This window comes from Chiloscyllium punctatum, chromosome 17 (assembly GCF_047496795.1).
Source record: "Chiloscyllium punctatum isolate Juve2018m chromosome 17, sChiPun1.3, whole genome shotgun sequence".
Classification (NCBI taxonomy): domain Eukaryota; kingdom Metazoa; phylum Chordata; class Chondrichthyes; order Orectolobiformes; family Hemiscylliidae; genus Chiloscyllium; species Chiloscyllium punctatum.
Genome location: NC_092755.1, coordinates 91,987,143 through 92,010,543, shown reverse-complemented (window position 1 = coordinate 92,010,543; position 23,401 = coordinate 91,987,143). Strand labels below are relative to the sequence as shown.

General features: G+C 40.9%; 1 protein-coding gene across 1 annotated transcript in view; it reads left to right on the top strand.

Annotated features, from left to right (window-relative positions):
- The window catches only part of trpv4 (transient receptor potential cation channel, subfamily V, member 4), a 123,816-nt gene that overhangs the window by 51,629 nt on the left and 48,786 nt on the right, over positions 1-23,401 (top strand). The window contains exons 4-5 of the mRNA XM_072587895.1: positions 3,950-4,102; positions 12,142-12,282. Of these exons, the coding sequence (XP_072443996.1) occupies positions 3,950-4,102; positions 12,142-12,282 (294 nt within the window). The remainder of the gene's footprint in view (positions 1-3,949; positions 4,103-12,141; positions 12,283-23,401) is intronic.

The following is a 23,401-nucleotide window of genomic DNA, read 5'->3' as shown; positions in this document are numbered from 1 at the left end:
TTATTAAGGGTTTTGACAAGATAGATTCTGCAAGGGTAAGCACCTAGAACTTGGGACCATAGTCTTCAGAAGAAGGGGTCAGCCATTTAGGAGTGAAATGAGGAGAAGCTTCATCAATCAGTATGTCCTGAAGTTTTGGAATTCTCTACCTGGAGAGCTGTTGATCGGGACTGATAGGTTTTTTGGAGAGAAAAGGGAAAATGGCATATGGGAATAGGGAGGGAAAGTGAATCTCAGATAGAAGATCAGCTGTGATCGTATTGGATAGCAGAGGATATAGGCTGAATTGTCTACTCCTGTTTGCATTTCTTATGTCAATCTCTCTCTAAACTGGAAGTAAAATCAGAGTGAGAATGACTGTGAGATACCAACACAAAGGTAAAAGGACAAATGCTATGTATCTGAAACAAAAATAGAAGATTTTGGGAGGAACAGCAGTTCTGTGAACATTTGAACCAAAAAAAGGTTTCACATGAATCCAGAATATTTCCTGGAGTTTTCTGGAGTCCAGAATATTTTAATCTTTCAAATGCTAACTGAAACATTTTCACCACTTTTAGTTCAATTGGAGTTGGAGATGCACAATAGAGAAGTTTAGAATAAGGTTTAATAAGTTTGAATGAATTGACAATCACTAGAGTCAGGATTCTTGTTGTGAAAAAATGGTTCCCCATCAAATCGCTCTTGTTAAGGCACTGAGCAGTGCTGGCTTACAGCTCCAGGATCAGTACTTACCGAGGCTGACATTTACCATCAGTGATGATTGTGGGCCACAAGCAGAGCCTGGTCTGACCAAACGATAATGAATGCCCAAACAGTAATTCTGCCCCATAGTGCTGTTCAACCGCAAAAGAATGGCTTTTGCTCCCAGTGTGTTTAGCAAACCACAGCAGTTACAATCAGGGATTTTAAAATCAGTGTTGTGGCACAACTGTCCTCTGTAATTTTCTTACCCTATTGTTTTAAACTGTGGTTAGGGGAGTGGATGTTCCTTAAAAAGTTAGTAGGAACCACGTTCCTAGTCTCTTTGGATTTTATGATATTCTCTGGTATGTTATAGTCTGACATTCTACATGGTGATGTGATCTGCCATGCTGTGCATTGCCTTCTGTGTCATGCTATGTGCTGTGGGAAAATGAAACAATCTCCAAGGAAGAGTTTGGAGATGGTTTACAAGAGGCTGATGATTGCTCATTAGTTTTGATGAACTTCAGGGTGGTATGTTGTGTATGGTATTGACCCTGAAGGGGTTAATGTGGAGGTTACATTGGCTTCACCCAATGTACTGAAGTTACACATAATCTGTGGATGGAGACAAGGAGTTCTACTCCACTTTTTGAAGGGAGCAGATGTATCTGAGAAGGTGGGGATTGTCCTGCTGACCAATAGTTAGACCCAAGATGAAATAAAGACAGAGGAGGGTAGGTGAGAGTGAACTACCCCAAATAGCCCTTACCAAGTATCACATACCAGTGACAAGGTACTAGGAGTGGTCACATAAGAAAATATTATAGTTTGCTTCAGGGATTTAAAGAATCAACTGTGAATCTATAGATTATAAAATCAGCCAAGAATTTAAAAATCAATTCAGAATTTACACTTACAGTATCGCCCACAAACTTATTACATACAGTTGACCACAATCTATAAAATGCAGGATCGGGAACAAATCCATAGAATTAAGAATAGGGCATTGCTCTTTAAAATCCAGGATCAGCCACAAATCTGTAGAATGCAGGAATAATTGTGAATGTATAGAATGCAGAATTATTTGCGACTATCTAAAATACAGGTTTATTAGTGAACCTATAGAATGCAGGATTATTCATAAATTAAAGAAGAGATAGTTATTTGTGAACCTGTAGAACGCAGGGTTGACATAGAACATAGAACAGTACAGCACAGGAACAGGCCCTTCGGCCCACCACGTCTGTGCTGATCATGATGCCATTCCCATTTGCCTGAACACAGTCTGTATCCTTCTATTCCTTGCCTGTTCAAGTATCTGTCTAAATGCCTCTTAGACATTTCCATTGTGTGATTGTTAATGAATGCATAGAAGACAGGTAAGCCCTGAATCTATAGATTAAAGAATGGATCAACAATCGAAACAAAAGTTAGCTAAGAATCTGTGCAGCACAAAATCAATTCAAAACCTACAGAATGTAAGGTACAATGCACATTAATTTATACAGTAGTGTCATCAATAAATATAGGATTGTTCCTGAATCTGAAAGATGCATAAAAAGGTCCTCACTCTTTTCGCTGTCATGAGATCTGTAATGGATAGATACTTGAAGAGTGTTGCAGGTCTGACAACTGTTTAATTCTTTACAGCTGTGAAATCCCAGGGGCAATTATTAACTCCAACCAGCCTTTTCTGACATTGACTGTTATTTTAGATAAAGCATGAGTGTACTTTGCCAAAAATAAATACACTTTGTTACTCAGTTCTTGGCCACGAGTGGTACAATTTTGTATCTCTGGTTGGCCACAATCTTGGACAGTCAATGCTGATGTGTGGGAGCTTCAAGAATCTTGGCACAGCCAAATGTTTTCACATGAGGACCAATGATTATTCAAGAAGTTTAGAAAGAGCGCTGGAAAGCCAAGATGATCAGATTATAGAAAGCTGTTTAACATCCTATGGTGCACTGAGCTACTCTATATTTATACCGTCACTTCCACAGTCCCAACACTGAAAAGAGACAGGATAAGCTATGGAGTGAGATGAGGGGAATGTGAGTTTGCTTATTTCATGATGAAAAATTGTAAGCAATTGAAATATCTTACCAGCAATAATTCAGCTTTAATCATTATACACAGAGTTGAGAAGAAAAAGTAAATACTTTATGGTATTCAGATTTTTCAGGTCAGATTTTTTCATTGGAGCTGGGAACTGGGAAGTGAAATCGACTTCATGTCCAGTCTGCTGTGAAACATGGGTCCCACAGGCTGGGACCTGAATGACTCTTAGAATGGGTCTTCCACACCATTAGTGGCTGGGGTAGGAGTGAGAATGGAGGCAGAACACCAGCAAAATGAAGCACGTTTTAGCCCAAATCATGTGCATGGTTGTAAAAAATGAGGGAGACTAGGCAAATGGAGAGGTGGGATACATGTTTGGGCAGGGAATGGATACTTGTTGAAATGTTTGTGCTGCTCAGTAGTTTCTTTGGCTAAGATTTCACTACTTAATTGTAGATAATAAATTTGTTCCAGCATATCTGGCCCCCCACCAGACCTGCTGCTGGTCAGCCTCAGGGAATTGCTAATGGGCATCCCCAGCCTCGTGACCTAGAAGGAGAAACCAGTCAAACTGACGAAGGAGACATACTGTCCCAACTTATCCTTAAATGGACTTCTGGTACATTCATTTCCAAGTGTCACTGGTTCCTGCCTGTTGGGAACACCCTGGGAGATTGAGCCCTTTACATGTTTGCTGATGATCTCAACATGCCCAAGTCACTTTCCCTGCTGAGGTAAAAACAATGACTGCAGATGCTGGAAACCAGATTCTAGATTAGTGGTGCTGGAAGAGCACAGCAGTTCAGGTAGCATCCAAGGAGCTTCGAAATCGACGTTTCGGGCAAAAGCCCTTCATCAGGAATAAAGGCAGTGAGCCTGAAGCGTGGAGAGATAAGCTAGAGGAGGGTGGGGGTGGGGCTCAAGCCTCTTCAGGAAGGGAGGCTTTTTTATTTTTATTGTTTTATATTTTATTCCGTCCTGAATTGGGACAAGAAAATCTGACCCTCATTTATAGCCTAAACATTTCTAAACACGTCCCTCAAAGAAATGGGCCGTCTGACCCAGAACTACTGTCTGTTGGTGTAAAACCTTGAAATGCATTGAAGGAAGGGGAAAATTAAATCCAATGTGTTCATGTGATTGTGGAGCGGTGTTTTGGGAGTTCAAAATAACTTTCCTCCGATCTTTCCCTTGTTCCCAGAACCCTCGACAGGGAAAACATGTTTGCCAAAAGCACTGTTAAACCTAACCAATGGAAAGAATGATACCATTCCTGTGGTGCTTGAGATAGCAGAAAAAACAGGAAACCTTCGAGAGTTCATCAATGCACCGTTCCGGGATGTTTATTACAGAGGTGAGAAACCAGTAGCTGTGCATTAACGTTTGTTTTTGTTTGTTTGTGCCTTATCTTAAACCAGTTCTTTAAACTTCAAGTGGGATTAAATATTTGCATTCAGTCGGCTATGTGAATAATGAGTGAACTTAATTTGTGGGTGACTCTAAAATGGAACCCTTCTTCATTTCCTCTCCTGCAGTTTGACCTCTACTTGGAGCCTCAACAAATATTTTATTGATGTGTGAGCTGAAAGAGAAAACAATGACAGGCTAGTCTACTGTGGAGGCATGACAGCTGAGGCTGTTCCTGTCTGCATTTGGTAGTGGAAAGTCCACCAACAGTTTTCCTTGGACAGGAAGTGCTCAATTTGTAACTACTCTTGTTGATGTAGGAAGTACCTGTGCAGGTGGTGTGGAGCAAGGTGGATGGTCATCACAGCCAGGCACTTGTGCTAGTATTTGTACATTAGTGTATCTCCCACTGAGGAGGCTGCACAATATGATTGAACATGCCTGTGACTGAGGCAAGAAAGTGTGGGGAGTTAGTGACTGACTTCTCTTTGGGTGCCTCATTGGCTCCTTACCTCAGGATGATAACAGATTCCATTGAATTGGTACTGTCTGTGAACTAGGCCAAAGATCCTGCCTGGACCTCACCTCAGGTGGACAATGGATGATAAAATGGCTTCTTCTGTCAGTTTAGGACAAGGCCTGTGCATGCTCTCCTTTGCCAAATGACATCCTTCTCCATTCCCCTCATGCCATCAAGTTCTTGTTGTGGGTTGGAAGGAGGCTTCAACCTAAATGGGTTCCTCTCCTACTCCCCAGATGCTGGTTAAGGTGTGAACCTGGCACACTGAGGGCCTAACACCTAACCCAGGGTCTTTGATATGAGGCATCCCTGGGGGATGGTGGTGGAGTTTCAGATACCGGATGTCTATATACTTGCAGCATGTGGCATCGGAAGCTGAAACTCTGGTAAAATCTCCTGTACCACAGCGACAGGCACACACTTGTAGCACAGTGGTGTCCCTACCTCAAAGCCAGGAGTCCCAGGTTAATGTCCGACTTGCTTCAGAGGTGTATAATAACATTCCTGAACTGAATTAGAAAATATCTAATATTGTACTGATTGCCCTCCCTATGATTAAGTGCTGCTGAATGGATTAGCCCATGATCTTGGTGCTCTGTTTTTAACTCTCAGCAGTGAATGGAGAAAATTTAAAATCTCACATCAGAGAGAGCTCTGTCTAACAACTCTGACCCCAAACCATTCCTTCTTTCATTACATCATAAAACAAGATGACGTGCGAAGACCACGCACCATTGGTGAATGTACATGTATTTTCCTGACAGGAATTTATCATAGTCAGGAGTCCACAAGGGTAGATTTTTTCTGTTTGTTATGGTGGCTAAATCCTAAATGCGTTCTTTATATTAGCAGCCAGTTTTAGCAGAGACAGATTTCAAATCTTTATTTTCCTTTAGGAAGATAAAATGTATAAATGTTAGCCAGAAATCCAGGTAATAAATTGAGACTTCTGGGCATCTCTGTCCCCAGTTCATGATTTATTGCTCCACTGATGTGGAATATTTGTTGCGATGTAAACGCTGGATGGAAGTTATGGACAGAGCCAGAAGGGAAGAATTTCAGAGCAGGATTCCTCCTCGCAGCATACAGACCCATCATTGGCACCTTTTGAGGCCCTGACAAGGAGAAATGACCCATTTCTCAGGCCTTGATATTAATTGGCACCAAATCCCACCCCCTCGCTAAATAATGAAAGGACAGTCTCTCAGTGAAAAATAAAAGGGGAACTGAGATTTGACACTCAGTTGAAAGCATTAAGTTAATGCTGCGTCTGGGAGAGGGGGAGGGTGGAGTACTATAATTTTCTGCAAGCTCTAACCCTACAATTTCTTGTGGTTTTGTTTCTTCGGAGTAATGAGAACCATCAGGATGGGAAATCTATCAGGAGAGATGGAGCAGATAGGAAGGAGTTTTGATCTTTGTTGGTACAGTCATGTGGACAGTGTTGTTTCTATGGAGGGCCCTGTCTTTATCTGACCATCCAAACAGTGTGTGTGTGTGTGTGTGTGTTGGGGTTGGAGGTTAGTGGCACAGAACTCCCATGGATATCACTTCTACAGAACTCTCCTCTGTAATGCAAAGCACTACAAGATCAGTACGGACTAGTTAACAAGAGGAAAAAGATACTGAGATCTGGGGCCTGACCTCATCAGTATGTGGATCTGTGGATGATAAGGAGTGAGCATATAGCAATCCATTCAAACTCATTTAAATTAGGAAATCAAGATCTTTGTAAGGAGCTGGTAAATTTTGGGGTGCTTCTTCCCAGCAGACTGCAATAAAGAGTTAAGGGAGAATTTTCTAACTCACCATATCACCCAATGCTCTTGATATTTTCTGGCCTTGTGTAAGTTTCTGATGAGAAGAGCAACCATATAGAGAAGCAGAGTGTTGTGTCCCAAATCCAAGTCTAAGGTCATTGTTTTACTGGACAGCAGATATCCCCACTCTCCCACGTACATCGGAGCAATCACACAGAGGCCTCAAAGCTCTGGATGAAGACTACCAGTGATTCCTTTACAAGATCTTCCAAGTCTGTTGGCAAATAGGGTAGTTAGCAGCATCACATATACCCTTCACTCCAACCCTTTGATCCAAACTTACTCTCCAACCCTTCAAGCATCACCTACCTCCTTGTAGCAGTACCAGATTGTGCATTGGATTTATCAGTTACCTCCAATGAAGAGGCAGTAAATTGCCCTTGATCATGAGGGAGTGGCTCAGAAGGACGATTATCACCTTAGATTATATATTCCAGTATCTCGAGAGGAATTATAATTCACTGCATTCTGCTTTAGTCATGAGACTGTTATCACTGAACACTGCCAAGACATGTGTTTTGATATTAGTTAAGCAAGCTGCTAACCATACCTCATACACTAAGTTCTGAGGCTGTTCTTTACAACATGGTTTTGGAAGGTTTACCGAGAGGATTCATGCTCACTGTTCATGCAAATGGGGAGAAAACACAATTTAAAAGGAAATCTACAAGTTATTTGCATAAAAATTTGTTTGGTGAGTGCATCTATATTTTTCCTCATGTTGGATCTGAGCAATAATCTGAGGAACACTATTAAAATTAATTCTAATTGCTATCTTTGTCAAACGTAACAGTAAATCAGAGGTAGATCCTGACTTAGAAATATATTGTCCAGTGTCACTGGGTCACAATCCAGCCTAACTGCATTGTAGGTGTACCTACTGTTCAAGAAGGTTCAAGAATGTAGCTCACCATCACGTTGTCAAGGTCAACTAGGGATGGAGCTATAAATGTCAGACAGTCAAAGATTTTATGAATAAAAAAGATTGTGTGGAGCAAAGGCAAAAAGTTCAAATTCTGATATTTTGTTGTTGATAAGTTAATTGACAATCTTAAGTGCCTTCAAATCAGGTGATGCAGCTCCAAATTACACTGATCCACTTTATTAAGGCAGATTCAAAGCTGATAGGACTATTCCCTATACAGCTGTGCAGGGAATAAGAACCTTGCTAAGAACAAGGAGTGGAACATTCAGATGGCCTTTAGTTTCCCAATTCGACGACTTTGGTAGACTTGGTATTAATGAATGAATACAGAATATTCTTTTGATGTGTTATAGGTAGAAGAAACTTGATTGGAACAAGTCTTGTTTCAGGTTTCATCTTAACCGGAAAGTTGTACCAGGGAGGGAGCAATCTTCTGGTGACATTCCATTACTTCGTGTGATGATGAAAATAGGATGTGATTAGTGCTGTTAGATTTAACCCCTTCTACTACCTGCTGAGAGCTGATAATTCTCATCTAGGCCAGAGAGGGCAGTACTCCAGCCAGGCCTCCAGGCCGTTCCTGTCTGTCTCTGTGTGGCTGCAGCCAGAGACTGCTCTGTAGAGGATTAATGCTCCCACAGTAGTGGCATGACTGCTTTATCAAAGTTTATTTTACTTTCAAACAATTTGAAGAACCCTCTCACTCACTTACCAGCCACTGCAGGCTCCTTCTCCTCCTCAAGCTGAAAGATCTCAGATTTGCACTCAAACTTCAAGAGACCACTCTTCATTCATAAAAATATTTTTATATACACACATACACACTAAAACAGTTCGGTCCTGTACAGGGTAATACATGAAGAAACAAGCAAACATTGGAGTTTGACTGTATCCGGCATCAAACCCAAGGCCTTTGTAACTTGTACAAGATTATATTTACATACATTTGAGGCACCGGGAGGGCACTAAAGCAACTCCTCTGATAAAACCCACATCTGTGACTGCTTCCTCCTTGGAAATGGGTTTGGGGTCTGTACATTCTGCAGACCTCCATCCCCTCCTCCCTCCGTCATTGCAGCATGATCCAACCCAGAAAGCTGGATGGCAAAATGTGCATCTGACCAACTTAGATTAAAGCGACCAAAATCAGGAACAGTGGACTCATGATTTCCCAAAATGTACCCTGAGTGAGATGACTTCACCTTGGAACCTCGCTGTCAGGAAATCAGACCCTTGAGTTCATCCCATTGGACAGAAATTTCCAAAACGTTTTATAGTAAATGGCAACGATGGTTAGTCAGTGTTAAATCTCAGGCAGCAGAGCAGCAAGCACCTAATTTATGTTTGGACTCATGAGCCACATTCCTGAGGTAATCAGAGTGCAGTTAGATTAAAAGGATCATATATTTTTTGAATTTATTGAAATATACAATTGATATGTAAATACAAACTCACAGAAGCATTCTAAATATCCTGTTATTAAAAAAATACAGTAATCATAAAAATTACTTGAAGCTGAAGACTGGTTTTATTTCAAGTTTATTTTCTCTGAATCAAAGACTGAAGAAAAAAGGTGAAGGGGTTTATTTAAAGATGAGGGTTACTTGGATGATTACTTGTAGTTTCCTCAATCAGGCTGTTATTTTAAAAGTGATTGACTGATCGTTCCATGAAGACATCCTCAACTGATGTACAAATGGACAAAATCATAGTACTCTTCTGTACTAGTTTCCATCATATAAGGAGGAGGGTGGGGTGCTGTAGAGAGGAAATTTTTTATTGTTAGTCACATTGCTGTTGGTCTTTTCCCTGCTTATCTCCCACTGCTATAAAGTTCACAACTTTGACATGGGGTGATGATAGATCACTGGCTAGACCGACGTTTATTATTCATCTCTAATTGCCCTTGAGAAGGTGGTGGTAAAACACCCTCTTGATCCAGTGCAGTCCATCTATTACATGATGTAGAGGTGTCAGTGTTGGATTGGGGTGGACAAAGTTAAAAATCACACAACACCAGGTTATAGTCCAACAGGTTTATTTGGAAGCACTAGCTTTCAGAGTGCTGCTATTTCGTCAGGTAACTAGTGGGACAGGATCATAAGACACTGAATTTATAGCAAAATATTTGAGTATAATGCAATTAAACAATAAACTGAACAAACCTAGATTGCTGTTAAATCTTTCGTCTTTTAGAATGGGTTGCAGGTTTCGGTTCATTAATATATAAATTCCAGAACTTCATTTAAGTCACATTCTCAAAATAACTTAAGGTTTTATAAAAAAAAGGTAACATCTCAGTTCAGACAATGTATTAAGGCGTGAGTTTTAATACATTGTCTGAGCTGAGATGTCACCTTTTTTCATAAAACCTTAAGTTATCTTGAGAATGTGACTTAAAAGAAGTTCTGAGATTTATATACTAGTGAACTGAAGCCTGCAACCCATTCTCAAAGATGAAAGACGTAACAGCAATCTAGGTTTATAGAACATAGAACAGTACAGGCCCTTCAGCCCATGATGTTGTGTCAAGCATTTATCTTAATCTAAGATCAACTTAACCTACACACCCCTCAATTTAATGCCGTCCATATGTTTGTCCAGGAGTCGCTTAAATGTCCTTAATGTCTCTGACTGTAATGAGATTACTTCCATGATATTGTATTTCATTAATATCCCAACTCACCCTATTCATTTCATACCTCCAATCCTCTTCTCATTCAGCAGGAAGCTAAATTGTGCTAAATCCCAACAAGTAAAACAAAGCAAATACCTAATGGCTGCAGTGTGCTGAATGTCTGGGCTGGCCATCATGCAACCTCTTCTGAACAACATCCCTGCATTGACCATGGCTACCATCCTCCTCCAGCCTTCATACATTTAACTCAGTGTCGGCAAACCAGCAGTGTTACAACACAAGGATAAGCAAGCCAAACCAAATCAGCCTCACAATCACTGACTTTGCAATTTGTTCAACATATAGTTTTAATTGCATGACACTTTGATGTTTTGCTATAAATTCTGTATCTTATGATCCTGTACCCCAACCGCCTTCCCACCCCCACCCCCACCCCCCACCCCAGTTATCTGATGAACGAGCAGTGATCTGAAGGCTAGTACTTCCAAGTAAACCTGTTGGACTATAACCTGTTGTTATGTGATTTTTAACTTCATCTATTACATGTACACTCACAGTTCTGTTAAGGACGGAGTTCCAGGGGTTTGGATGCAAAGTCCATGTGGTTCTTGTTACCATGGAGATAGTCTTTAACAGGCAAGGAATCAATACAAAACCATTGTCAGATCGTTTTGCAGCTTTTCCAAAAATAAAAGTATTTCACTCAACAAGGAAGAATCTAAGAGAGATGGAGTTTCTATTGATCACCAAGCAGAATGAAGCACTCAGATTAAAGAGACCAAGGTTATGATGATTTAAACCAGACTGGAAGATTCGCCTAGTTTTGGCTAGAGAGAGGGAGTATCAATTCATCCCACACTGAAAATCAGTTCAGGGAATAGATGTTACCGAGCTGGAAAAAGCACAGTGGATCTTGGAATAGCTTTGGGTTGTTTTGTAGAAAAATGAAGTGTCCACTTGAGGGATGGAACAATGTATCACCATGATGGGGATTTTCAATCATTGTAAAAGTTAAATGCGTTTGCAGTACAAATTTTCCAGTGAACTATTGTTTAATCAAATTGCTTTTGGTTTGTTTGTTACAGCATAAGTCTTAAAACTTGAGTTGATGTGGTTTTTCATTTGAACATTGCAAATGATGTTTCATTCATTCACTGGAAATTTGAATTTTATTTTAAGCTGTGGGACTAATATGTCATATCATGTTGAAGTAGTGATCGGTGGTGGTTTGAGATAACCCCCTTCTTAAAGATATATGCACATCATGTCACAATTAATCTCTGAGGGGAGAAACAAGGAAGCAATGTCCTAAATAAAATTGCAGCAAACACAAAGACAAATCCCACTAGAATCATGTTGGGTTTCTACAAACTTAATTCAACAATGGGCACCTGTATCAACAGTAAGTCAAAGAGTTGACTTGACTTTCTTGAAAGTGTATTTACTCTCAAGTTTTGATGCTGTAAATTAATTTGTTTTGTGCATTTGGTTCCACCACAGCAATGGATGATATTGTGCAGTTCTGCACTTAATCTCAGTGTCATAAATTAAATTCCTACAGCTTTAAACTGAGGAGGTGATAGCCTAATGTTATTATGACAAGGCCATTAATCCAAAGAGTCAGGTAATGTCCTTGCGGATCCAAGTTTGACTCTCAATATGGCGGATGGTGGAATTTGAATTCAATAATAAATCTGGAATTAAGAACCTCAGGATTACCATGAAACTTATCTATTGTCCGGAAAATCCAACCAGTTGACTAATTGCCTTTAGGGAAGGAAATTGCCATTCTTACCTGGTCTGGTTTAAATGTGACTCCAGACCCACAGCAATGTCGTTGACACTTAACTGCCCCTTCGAAAATAAGAGATGGCCAATAAATGCTGGCCTGCCAGCCATGCCCACATCCTGTGAATGAAAAAAAAATAACTTACTTGTTTTCTGTGGGTGCAGTTCTGCATTTCAATGTCTATCCAACTGTTGTTTTCATTTCCTACATTCTGCCAGTAACTGTACTTCAAAACATACTCAATTATTTAATGAGATTAAAAGATCTGACTTCATTTTCTCCCTCATGCCTCAGGCCAGACTGCACTGCACATCGCAATCGAACGCCGTTGTAAACATTATGTTGAGCTGCTGGTTGAAAAGGGAGCTGATGTCCATGCACAGGCCCGAGGCAAATTCTTCCAGCCCAAAGACGAAGGTGGATACTTTTATTTTGGTAAGAAGACATTCCAGTCTCTCATTTGTTAATCGTATTGACAATGGCTGTGTCTGCACTGATAGCAGGGAGGATTTAACTGCCAAAGTAATTTATTCCTCTTCCTCAGAGGTTGGCTGGTCTTGGAAAGAGAAGGTTTCAATAAGGTCAGGTTTGAAGATGAATTTTACCTGGATTATTATTCCCACACTGCACATTAGTAGACTAGCAAAGTAACCAGCATGCTATCCCTGACCTTCCTTAGATGTCCTGTAAGTTCCTCTAACAGGACTAGACAGGCTAAATTCAGGAAGGATGTTCCCTATGACTGGAGAGTCCAAACTAGGGGGGGGGGGGGGGGGGGGTGCAGTGAGGGGGGTCACAGTCTAATGTTATAGGGTAGGGTATTTCGAACTGAGATGAGGAGAAATTTCTTCACCCATACAGTGGTCAGCCCCTGGAATTTTCTGCCACAGAACATGGTTGAGGCCAAAACATTGAATTCTTTCAAGAAGGAGTTAGACATAGTTCTTAGGGCTAAAGGGATCAAAAGGTATGGGGAGAAAGCATGGAGCAGATTCGGAGGGTAGATGGGCATAATCCTGATCCTGCGTTTCTATGTTCTTGGGAATATATGTGTCTCCTGTTGTTTTCAAGTAGTTAGGCTAGTACTCTGCTAGTCTGTCATAACCTCTGAAGTTTTGTACAAAGTTGAGAGGTTGCACTTGGACACATTTGATGTTAACAATTGGTTGAGCAGTTGTTGATATTTTGTAAAGTGGATTAGGGCCGTAGTTACCACAAAGATCTCACTGTTGATGTTCACTCTGTAGTGGGTGAACTGATTGCAGCCGGACTGATTGGAGGTCAGTACATTCAACTTCCATGGCTAAAGTTCCATCCCCATTTCACTAAATGCAGCTGCAAGAAATGCAGGAGAATGTGTACCATGTGAGGAGGAGCTCAGACCCATTTCTGTGATCCTTGTGGCCAGGCAGCACCATTGACAGTCATGATGAAGACTCACAGATAAAGAATGGTCACAGAACTGGACAAGCCATGTTGCCATTAGCACTGCAGAGCACTTATTCCCTTTGGTTGTGGAGCTGGAGAAGCAGTGGAATTTAGGTAGAGAAATTAAGAAATCTGCGCTTTGTGAAACACTGCAACTTACAGCTGCACTCGATCTATTTTGTTCCCTTGTGAAACTTAAATATTTCAACAAACCTTAAACAATACAATTAAATGAAAATTACAACAGAGTCATGAGGGGCTTTTACAGTGAGCAATAAAAGAGGCCGAGTGAGAGCATTTCCTGACATCTGTCACCAAATACATTTACAATCTTGGCAAGACATGTTTGGTACATAATGGTACTGCACAAGATGAAAGCATCATATAGTTTGTTACAAGTTAGGCAGATTGAAGCTATTTACCAAAGCAGAATTTCAGGAGTAATTCAGAGCGGATTGGCTGTGTCTACTAAACTCTTCCCTATAACAGAGTGTGGACACCTTCATCCTTTCAGTCTAAACTGGACTCAGGCACATGTGTAGTAACCACATGATACATCAGGCTGGGGTTTTGCATTGTTTGCAATGATTTTTATGAAAAGTTTCTGTGGTATTTAATTTATGTTGACTCTCCTGATACTTTCCACCAAAATGAATCACTTCAAATGACTTGGGATTAAATTTAATCTGTCAAATCTCTCCCCATTTGACTAATCTATTTATTGTCTTCTACTCCATTACTCTCCTCCTCGCTGTTCACTACATTCCAATGTGTCATGTCTTGTGCAAACTTCAAAAGTTCAGGTCATTAATGTGTATAAAAAAATCAGTGGCCCTGGAGCACACCATTGCACATAATTCTTAAAACTGAAAAGCTTTGCTTTCTGTCACTTAATCAATTTCATATCCATGTAGCCTTGGCCCTTTAATCCCATGGAATCATAGAATCCATACAGTGTGGAAACAGGCCATTTGGCCCAACAAGTCCACACCGACCTTTCGAAGAGTAACCCACCCAGATGCTCTAATTTTACCCCTAACTAATATACATAACCTACACATCCCTGAACACTATGGGCAATTTTGCATGGCCAATTCACTTAACCTGCACATCTTTGGATTGTGGGAGGAAACCGGAGCACCCGGAGGAAACCCATGCAGACACGGGGAGAATGTGCAAACTCCACACGGACAGTCGCCTAAGGCTGGGATCGAACCAATGTTCCTGGCACTGTGAGGCAGCAGTGCTAACCACTGAGCCACCGTGCTGCCCCGACCCACCATGCCACCCATGGATTTAATTACTTTTTAGTGATTGTAATGAGGTAAGCCGGGTGGATCTCACAGAATATGGTTCGCTGAATGGGGCTGTTAATCTGGTCCAATCTGGTTGATAGATAAGCACAGGGGTTTCAGACATCCTGTTCACTCTGAGAGCTGGCTGTGAGGGAGCTGGATCAGTGTCAAGGAATCTCCATGCATAAATAAAGGGCTATTTGCTGACAGGATACTGGCATGTGTGGAGTTATTTCAGTAGTAATGAAAGAAAAGCACACTCCTGAAGAAATTTGCTTGCAACAGTTGAGTTTGAGTTAGGGTAAGCATTTCTGGCATCATGCTGTTATTTGGGAAGCTTGACTTGTTCACTCCTGCTGTTGAAGACTGGGCCCAGTGTGTGGAATGAATGTGGAATTTTTTTCTGGGCAAATAGCATTGGGGCAGATGAAAAACAACAAGTAATTCTCCTGACAGCTTGTGGACTCACAACGTTTTCAGTTATTAGTAGCCTAACGACTCCTGAGGCACCAGATACTAAAACCTTTCAAGAGTTGATGGGTTTAGTTGAAGAATATTATGACCCCACGCTATGCTATTGGTTTACTCAGTAATTTGAGAACCAGGGGAATCTGTATTGGAATTTTGACTAGGTTAAGCTGACTGGCAGAGGCATGTGACTTAGTTTAACATTAAGTGAGATACTGAGAGACTGTTTGGTATGTGGGACCAATGATGTAACCATGCAAAGATGCCTATTAGCTGAAGCCCAACCAGATTTCAAAACAGGCACAACAACTGGCTTTATCACTGGAAAAGGTGGCAAGAGGAGCAAATGAGTTGCAGCATATTCTGATGGAAGTGGACACCCTTGCCAGTCTGACACCACTTGAGTGAAGGCAGTTGCATAGCCTCACTCAGGTCATATCCTGATCTAAGTCAGTCCACAGCAAAACCCCAAAACAAAGCCAAGCCCTGGCCAAATTTTCTTCAGGATCCAGGCCGACAAACCATTGTAATTGCTGCCAGTACGTGAACTCGAGACAGCAAAAGAGTTCCACTAGACCTATATGGAGGAAGTGAACTCATAGGTCGCTTATCCAAGAGACTTGGCACCTACATCTAGTTTGGACCAGTTAAATTGCTTAACAACTTTCAAATCAGAACCAATCAAAATAAACGTCTGTTTAAATGGTCATCTGGCACCTTGTGCATGGAACCCTTACCATGTCCTGGGCAACTTGCAAACAGGCAGGACCAACTACCTCCTGATATCACTAGGGATCTTTCTAACTAAGGGTTACTATAAACAGAGACAATGTAACTGAGGCCAATCTACTAGTATGACTGGTCAGGCCAGCATCTATCACCTGTTTCTAATCATCTAGAGGGCAGTTAAGGGTCAACAACTTTGCTATGGGATTGGAGTCACATGTAGATCAGATCTGGTAAGGATGACAAAAGGACATTAGTGAATTAGTAAATGTAGGGGAATGGGTCTGGGTGGGTTACTCTTCGGAGGTTCGGTGTGGACTTGTTGGGCTGAAGGGCCTGTTTCCATACTGTAGGGACTCTAATCAAATCTAATATAATCCAATCAAATGAGTTTCTACAACAAATGATGTTGATTACACAGTCACCTTCAGGTGGGCTTTTTATTCCAGACATTTGCTGAATTCAGAGATCACCATCTGCAGTGGTGGCATTTGAACCCATGTGCCCAGAGAATTAATCAGGTGATCTGGATTACTAGTCCAATGACAGTTACCCCACGTAGACTGTGTTTATTTGCTTTCTTCAATTAGTAGGGTCAGAAGCTGTAGCAACATGTGTCATAATAAAGGTTTTGGCATATAAAAGACTTTTACATGCTGGGAGGGTCCCCAGAAGTACTTTTTTGCATGCATTTTATTTATAGCTATGTAGACAAAGTGTTTACTCTGAGGTGATGGAGGATAGGCTAGGAGAGTGGGCAAAAAAGTAGCAGATGGAATACAATGTAGGAAAGTGTGAGGTTATACACGTTTTCTAGGAAGAATAGACGCATTGATTATTTTCGAAATGGGGAACGGCTTTGGAAATCTGATGCACAAAGAGACTTAGGAGTCTTAGTTCAAGATTCAATTCCCGCCTCAGGCGAGTGACTGTGTGGAGTTTGCACATTCTCCCCGTGTCTGCGTGGGTTTCCTCCGGGTGCTCTGGTTTCCTCCCACAGTCCAAAGATGTGCAGGTCAGGTGAATTGGCCATGCTAAATTGCCCGTAGTGTTAGGTAAGGGGTAGATGTAGGGGTATGGGTGGGTTGCGCTTCGGCAGGGCGGTGTGGACTTGTTGGGCCGAAGGGCCTGTTTCCACACTGTAAGTAATCTAATCTAATCTAATTCTTTTAAGATTAACATGCAGATTCCGTTGGCAGTTAGGAAGGCAAATGCAATATTAGCATTTATTTCAAGAGGGCTAGAATATAAGAGTAGGGATGTACTGCTGAAGCTGTATAAGACTTTGGTCAGACTGTATTTGGAATATCGTGAGCAGTTTTGGGCCACTTATCTAGGAAGAATATGTTGGCATTGGAGGGAGTCCAGAGGAACATAAAACAAGAGATCTTTACAGCACAGTGCAGGCCCTTTGGCCTTCGATGTTTCACCAACTTGTGGAACCAATCTGAAGCCCATGTATCCTAAACAATCCCATTTTCATCCATATGTCTATCCAATGACCATTTGAATGCCCTTAAAGTTGGCGAGTCTACTACTGTTGCAGGCAGTGTGTTACCATCTCAAAGAACTCAATAAGATTTGTGAGGCATGACCAACCCTTCAGAAAACTGTGTTGACTATCCCTAATCAGCCTATTCCTCTCTAGCTGATTATAAATCCTATCTCTTAGAACCTTTTCCAACACTTTACCTACAAATGAAGTAAGGCCCACTGGTCTGAAATTACCAGGGTTGTCTCTACTCCCCTTCTTGAACAAGGGGACAACATTTGCTATCCTCCAGTCTTCTGGCACTATTCCTGCAGACAATGATGAAAGCCAAAGGCTCTGCAATCTCCTCCCTGGCTTCCCAGAGAATCCTAGGATAAATTCCATCCGGCCCAGGGGCCTTATCTTTTCTAAACCCAGGAGGTTTACAAGAAGGATTTCCAGGATGAAGGGCTTGTCAGATGTGGAGTTGAAGACTCTGGGTCCGCACTCAGTGGATTTTAGAACAAGTGGGAAAGAGGTTGAATTTTTAGAATACTGAAAGGCCTGGGTAGGATGTGGAGAAGGTATTTCTACTTAGAGGAGAGACGAGGACCCAAGGGACTAGCCTCAGAGTGAAGGGATGACCTTTAGAACTGAGATGAAGAGGAATTTCTTCAGCTAGAGGGTGGTAAATCTATGGAAATCATTGGCCACAGTAGACTGTTGAAGCTAAGTCATTCAGTGTATTTACGACAGAGATAAATACTTATTTGATGAGAAAGGGGATCAAAGGTTACAGGGAGAAGGCAAGAGAATGGGATTAAGAACCATAGAAGAACATAAGATACAGGAGCAGGAGGAGGCCATCTGACCCATCAAGCCTGCTCTGCCATTCAATAGGAGCTTGGCTGATCTTTTTGTGGACTCAGTACCACTTATCCACCCACTCCCCATAACCCTTAATTCCTTTACTGTTCCAAAATCTACGTATCATTGCCTTAAAAAACATTCAGAGCTGAAAATGTGTTGCTGGAAAAGTGCAGGAGGTCAGGCAGCATCCAAGGAGCAGGAGATTCCTGAAGAAGGGCTGATGCCCGAAATGTCGATTCTCCTGTTCCTTGGATGCTGCCTGACCTGCTGCGTTTTTCCAGCAACACATTTTCAGCTCTGAGCTCCAGCATCTGCAGTCCTCACTTTCTCCTTAAAAAACATTCAACAAGGTAGCCTCTACTGCTTTACTGGGCAGACAGTTCCACAGATTCACAACCCTTTGAGTGCAGAAGCTCTTCCTCAACTCAGTCCTAAATCTGCTTCCCCTTATTTTGAGACTATGCCCTCTAGTTCTAGTTTAACCCACCAGTGGAAACAACCTCCCTGCTAGTATCTCATCTATTCCCTTCATAATTTTATATATTTCTGTAAACCCCTCCCACCCTCATTATTCTAAATTCCAGTGAGCACAGTCCCAGTCTACTCACTCTCTCCTCATAAGGCAACCTTCTCAATTTTGGAATCGACCTAGTGTTATGGACTAAGCCAGACCATTCTTAAGCAGGCAGACCCAGACCATAACTTTACAATTTGTTTCAGTAAGTGTACAGTGAAAATTACACGGAGGAAGATAAGTGGGTTGATTACTTGATTTTAAAAACAGACAAAAATTTATTCACAAAATTACACAATGAAACACAAAGAACAGAATAAAGAACCTCTACAGAACTCAACCTATCCAATTAGACTTAATTATGCTGTTCCAAATACACACAACAGTCCCAATAAGCAAACTCCCTTTAAAACCCGGTATAAGTGGAACACATGCTTACAGGTTGAAGTTGAAGGGCAGAAAAGAGAGAGTTTCCACACAGCTCCCTGTTGAACTTCCAACCAGTCCAAGATTAGAGAGCTGACCACTCCCTTTTTATTATATAGGTCACTTCTAAAACTTTGGGCTGAAGTCTCATCTGTTTACATAATAAACAGAAGGGCTCTCAAACCGGATTGATTGGATCCCGGCCCGGTTTATTAGCCCTCTGAAAAAAATCAAGGACAGAATATCCTTGAGCCAAGGAACAGCTTTTAAAAAGAAAAGGGACTAGCTTTGTGACGTTAGTGAACCTCCTCTGTACCCGCTCCAGCGTCAGTACAATAAGACGACCAAAACTGTGCATAGCACTCTATGTATGGTCTCACTAGCACCCTACAGCTGCAGCATAACCTCTCTATTTTTAAACTCCATCCTTCTAGCAATAAAGGACAATATTCCATTTGCCTTCTTAATTATCTGCTGTACCTGCAAACCAACTTTGTGTGATTCATGTACAAGGCCACCCATGTCCCTCTGCACAGCAGCATGTTACAATTTTTCACTGTTTAAATAATATTCCATTTTGCTGTTATTCCTATCAAAATGGATGACCTAATATTTGCCAACATTGTACTCCATTGGCTAGATCCTTGCCTATTCACTTAACCTATCTATATCCATCTGTAGAGAACACAAAGTTTGCACGCTTTCCTGTAACACTAATCTTAGCTTCATATGTGAACTTTGACATACTATGCTTGGTCCTCAACTCAAAATCTATGTAAATAGTAAACAATTGCAGTCCCAACACTGATCCCTGAGGCACATCACTAGCCACTGATCGCCAACTAGTAAAATGCTTATTTGTCCCCACTCTTTGCTTTGTTAGTTAATGAATCTTCTATCAATGCTGATACATTACCCTTCAGCCATGATCGAATGGTAGGGCAGACTCGATGGGCCGAATGGCCTAATTCTGCTCCTGTTATGGGCTATAGGCTATGAGAACCTTGGGATATAGAAGTTAATTCACCCATGATGCTTTGCATTAACTACTAATGAAAAGTGTGTACCCAGGCACAGTCTGTCTGAGGGAATTGCAGTGTTCACATGAGCAGTATGTTTGTATTTGATGCATTATGTTGAGGTTAATGAGTTGAGTAATAAGTGCTGGGGAAAGGATTTTTTTAAATCCCACCTTTCTTCTCCCAATGGCAATGTCAAAAATGTTTAGGGAATGAATTTTCCAGGACTGATGGGGCTATCATTCCTGTGGCCACTCTTTGAAAGACCTTTCTAATTTAGTCTGTCATTCTAACCTCTGTCATAACTTTCAGGTGGAAACTAACACTGGCTCAGCATAACAAAGAGAATGTGCAAATGGAAGCTAATGAAAGTATTCATTGTCCTGTGATATTTCCACTTGCATCCCTGCGTATTTCAGGGAGAAATGATTTATTTGGGCATCTTTTAGTAGTGGGTCTGTGGATTCGTGCTGTGACCTTTCATTCATTAAATGCTAAATTGAGGTCTCCCCTCTGGGTTGGCTTGATTGCTTCTCCATCCCTGCCCTTTGGTAAGTGATGGTGAGCTGGCTTCTTGAGATATGCAGGGTCTCTTTTTCTGATTTTTCCTACTCCCTGCTTGACCTCTACATCATATCGCTTTGAAATAAGTGTCACTGAGGCCCAAGTATTTGAGGAGAAGTACGTGCAAGATCCTGACCTCTCTGAGATTTCCATTAATACCATGCTTACCAAGTAATTCCATTCGAATACCTGAGTCTCGTTACCTTTTTTTGTTGAGAATATCAATGTCTATGGTGTAGGAGTGCACTTGAATTTAAAAGATTTGGAGAAGACCAAACTCATGAACATAAAGGCAATAATAGAAATAAATCCATCATATATAGAAGATATTTTAGAGCCTGGAATCATCAAAGTTTAAAGCATGGGTATTTGGCCCATCATGTTCGTACTGACTGACAAGCATCCATACTTTGAAAATATCCTGAAGGTTTCTGTGACTAATACCTTTTCAAACAATGAGTGCAGAATCCGTATTGATTACTGGGTAAAAAGATTGCCCTTCAAATTCTTTCTAAGCCCATGTCTCCTGGTTATGGACCTCTAAATCAAGGGGAATAAAGCCTTACCCGCTACTAAAAAGCAAACATGTCAGGTTTTGTCTGATCATACTTTGTGAAGCATCTTGACATATTTTGTGATCCTAAAATGGCACATAAATCCAAGCTGTTTTTGGTTGAGTTCATTGGAGCTTTAAACTCACTGGTGCCGTAGGCATTTAAATGAAATATTACACGCTACAAAGGACTTGCTGGTTTATCTTAATCTGAATGAAAACAAGACAAAAACTAGTTGCAGGCATGAGGGAAAAGCCAGTTAATTAAATTATTCCGATGAAGATTTATGGCATGAACACTGAAACAGTTACTAACCATGAGTAACCATTGGTTGAATTAGAGGGAAGCATGTACAGATGTGACAGCCAAAGGGATATGTGATTATGCTATTTCAAAAAACTCAAACCCTTTTTGAGTGGATTTCACAATCATGAATCCCTCTGTGTGACTGTATTTGAGAGTGCTTCTCTTCGGAAGATACACCCTTTAAGGGTGCAGAGATTACCAAACCTTGACAAACAGATCTATTTTGATGAAAACGACTCAAGAAGAGTTTGGATGGAAGTAAAGAATGTCATAAACAACTAGGATCACCTTTGGTCTCAGTTTTACTGTTAGATACATTCAGAGAGAAAGTGATCATCCTGATGCAAATTGATTCCTCAACTCATTTGCGTTTTTTTCTGTTAAAATGTTTAATGGGAGTTTGTCCATTCATCAATGTTGCGCTTGTGATGGAACTCACTGATTATTTTAACGTATTGGGAGACTTTTAACGTGAGTTGATTAAAATTAAAAACAAAAACATAGTATTGGAGAAACTCAGCAGTTCTGGCAATATTAATGAAGAGATAAATAGTTAACATTTTGAGTCTAATATAACTCTTCTTTGAAATGAGCTTCGCCAGCACATCCTGTTTTCATTTCAGATTTCCAGCGTCTACAGTACATTGCTTTTAATTAAACTTAGACCTGTTCTAATTTTCTTTTCATTTTTATCGTTCAATTTATGTAATATTTTACTGACCAAGTAATATGCCCATTGAATTGAATTTTAACATCAGTTGAGGATTTTGTCCTGTTCCCAAAAGCAGTTCTAAGACCTTCCAAGTTTGTTTCTTAATGGGTTTTACTTGTTTAGGAATCCTTTTCTTTTCATCTGATATTATATTCTGTCCTTATCTTGCTAATGACAAATGTATTATGTGATAGAGCTACCAGTTTTTGAAAATCTAATATCTATCATTTTTTTCTTCTCTAATCCTGCTCCTGCCTCTTGTGCTTTTCTAATTTGCAGTCTTAATTTTAACTATTGTGAACTTCTTTAAATGTTTAAAAAACGACACTCTCAAGTTTGGGAATTATAATAAAATGTTGTCCGTTTAGCAGGAGGTGCGGGAAAATGCTCTTAATATAGTCAAAAAGAATGAACTATTCATAGCAGTGGCACAGTCTTAGTTGATTTGTGTCTCAAAGTGTATGAAAGGCACAGTGTCTGGGAAGCAGGATTTCTGTTTTCTCTTGCTTCAGTCTGAGGTACGTGTGTGTTCATAAAGTCCCTTCCTTGAGGTGTGGTTTCCTGGCTGCCTACCCTCTGTTGGTGCTGTTGGCTCAGTGATAGCCTATGTTTTGTGCTTTCTGTTTACTTCATCCTTCCTCTTCCACTGGGCTTGTTGAGCTGGTCATCAGTGAGGGTGGAACCACTTGGAAAGCCTTGCTAATGTTTTAGGAGTTAGGGCATAATGTCCTCCCTTGTGTTCCCTTCTTTTAGCATTTTACCTGGCCCAACTTCAAAGTGAAATAAGCCTCATATAAACAAAATTTAACTCTGGATCCTGGCCAGAAATGTAATTCTTTTAAGAAATATCTTTACCCTTTACTCAGTTTTCAAAACCTATTTTAAGAATGGGATGACAGCTGTACAAAACTGATATTTAAAGCTACCATCAGTCAAACTAGACAAGTGTTTCTCAAAAAGTAGTCCATGGACCACTAATTGTCTGTGGAAGTCCTGCAAGATGGTCTGTCCGCTGGTCCAAAATACAACCACTGGGGCCACGCGAGAGAATAGACTCTCATTCCCAGTACTGTCATGATGCTGCTCAGAGTGGCTCATATGTATGGCACAAGCATCAAAAGGATGTGCCTCCAGGTTCAGACTATTTCACTGCAATAGAACCATGCCCTGTCTCCTTGGAAACAAATCACCATCCTCAACC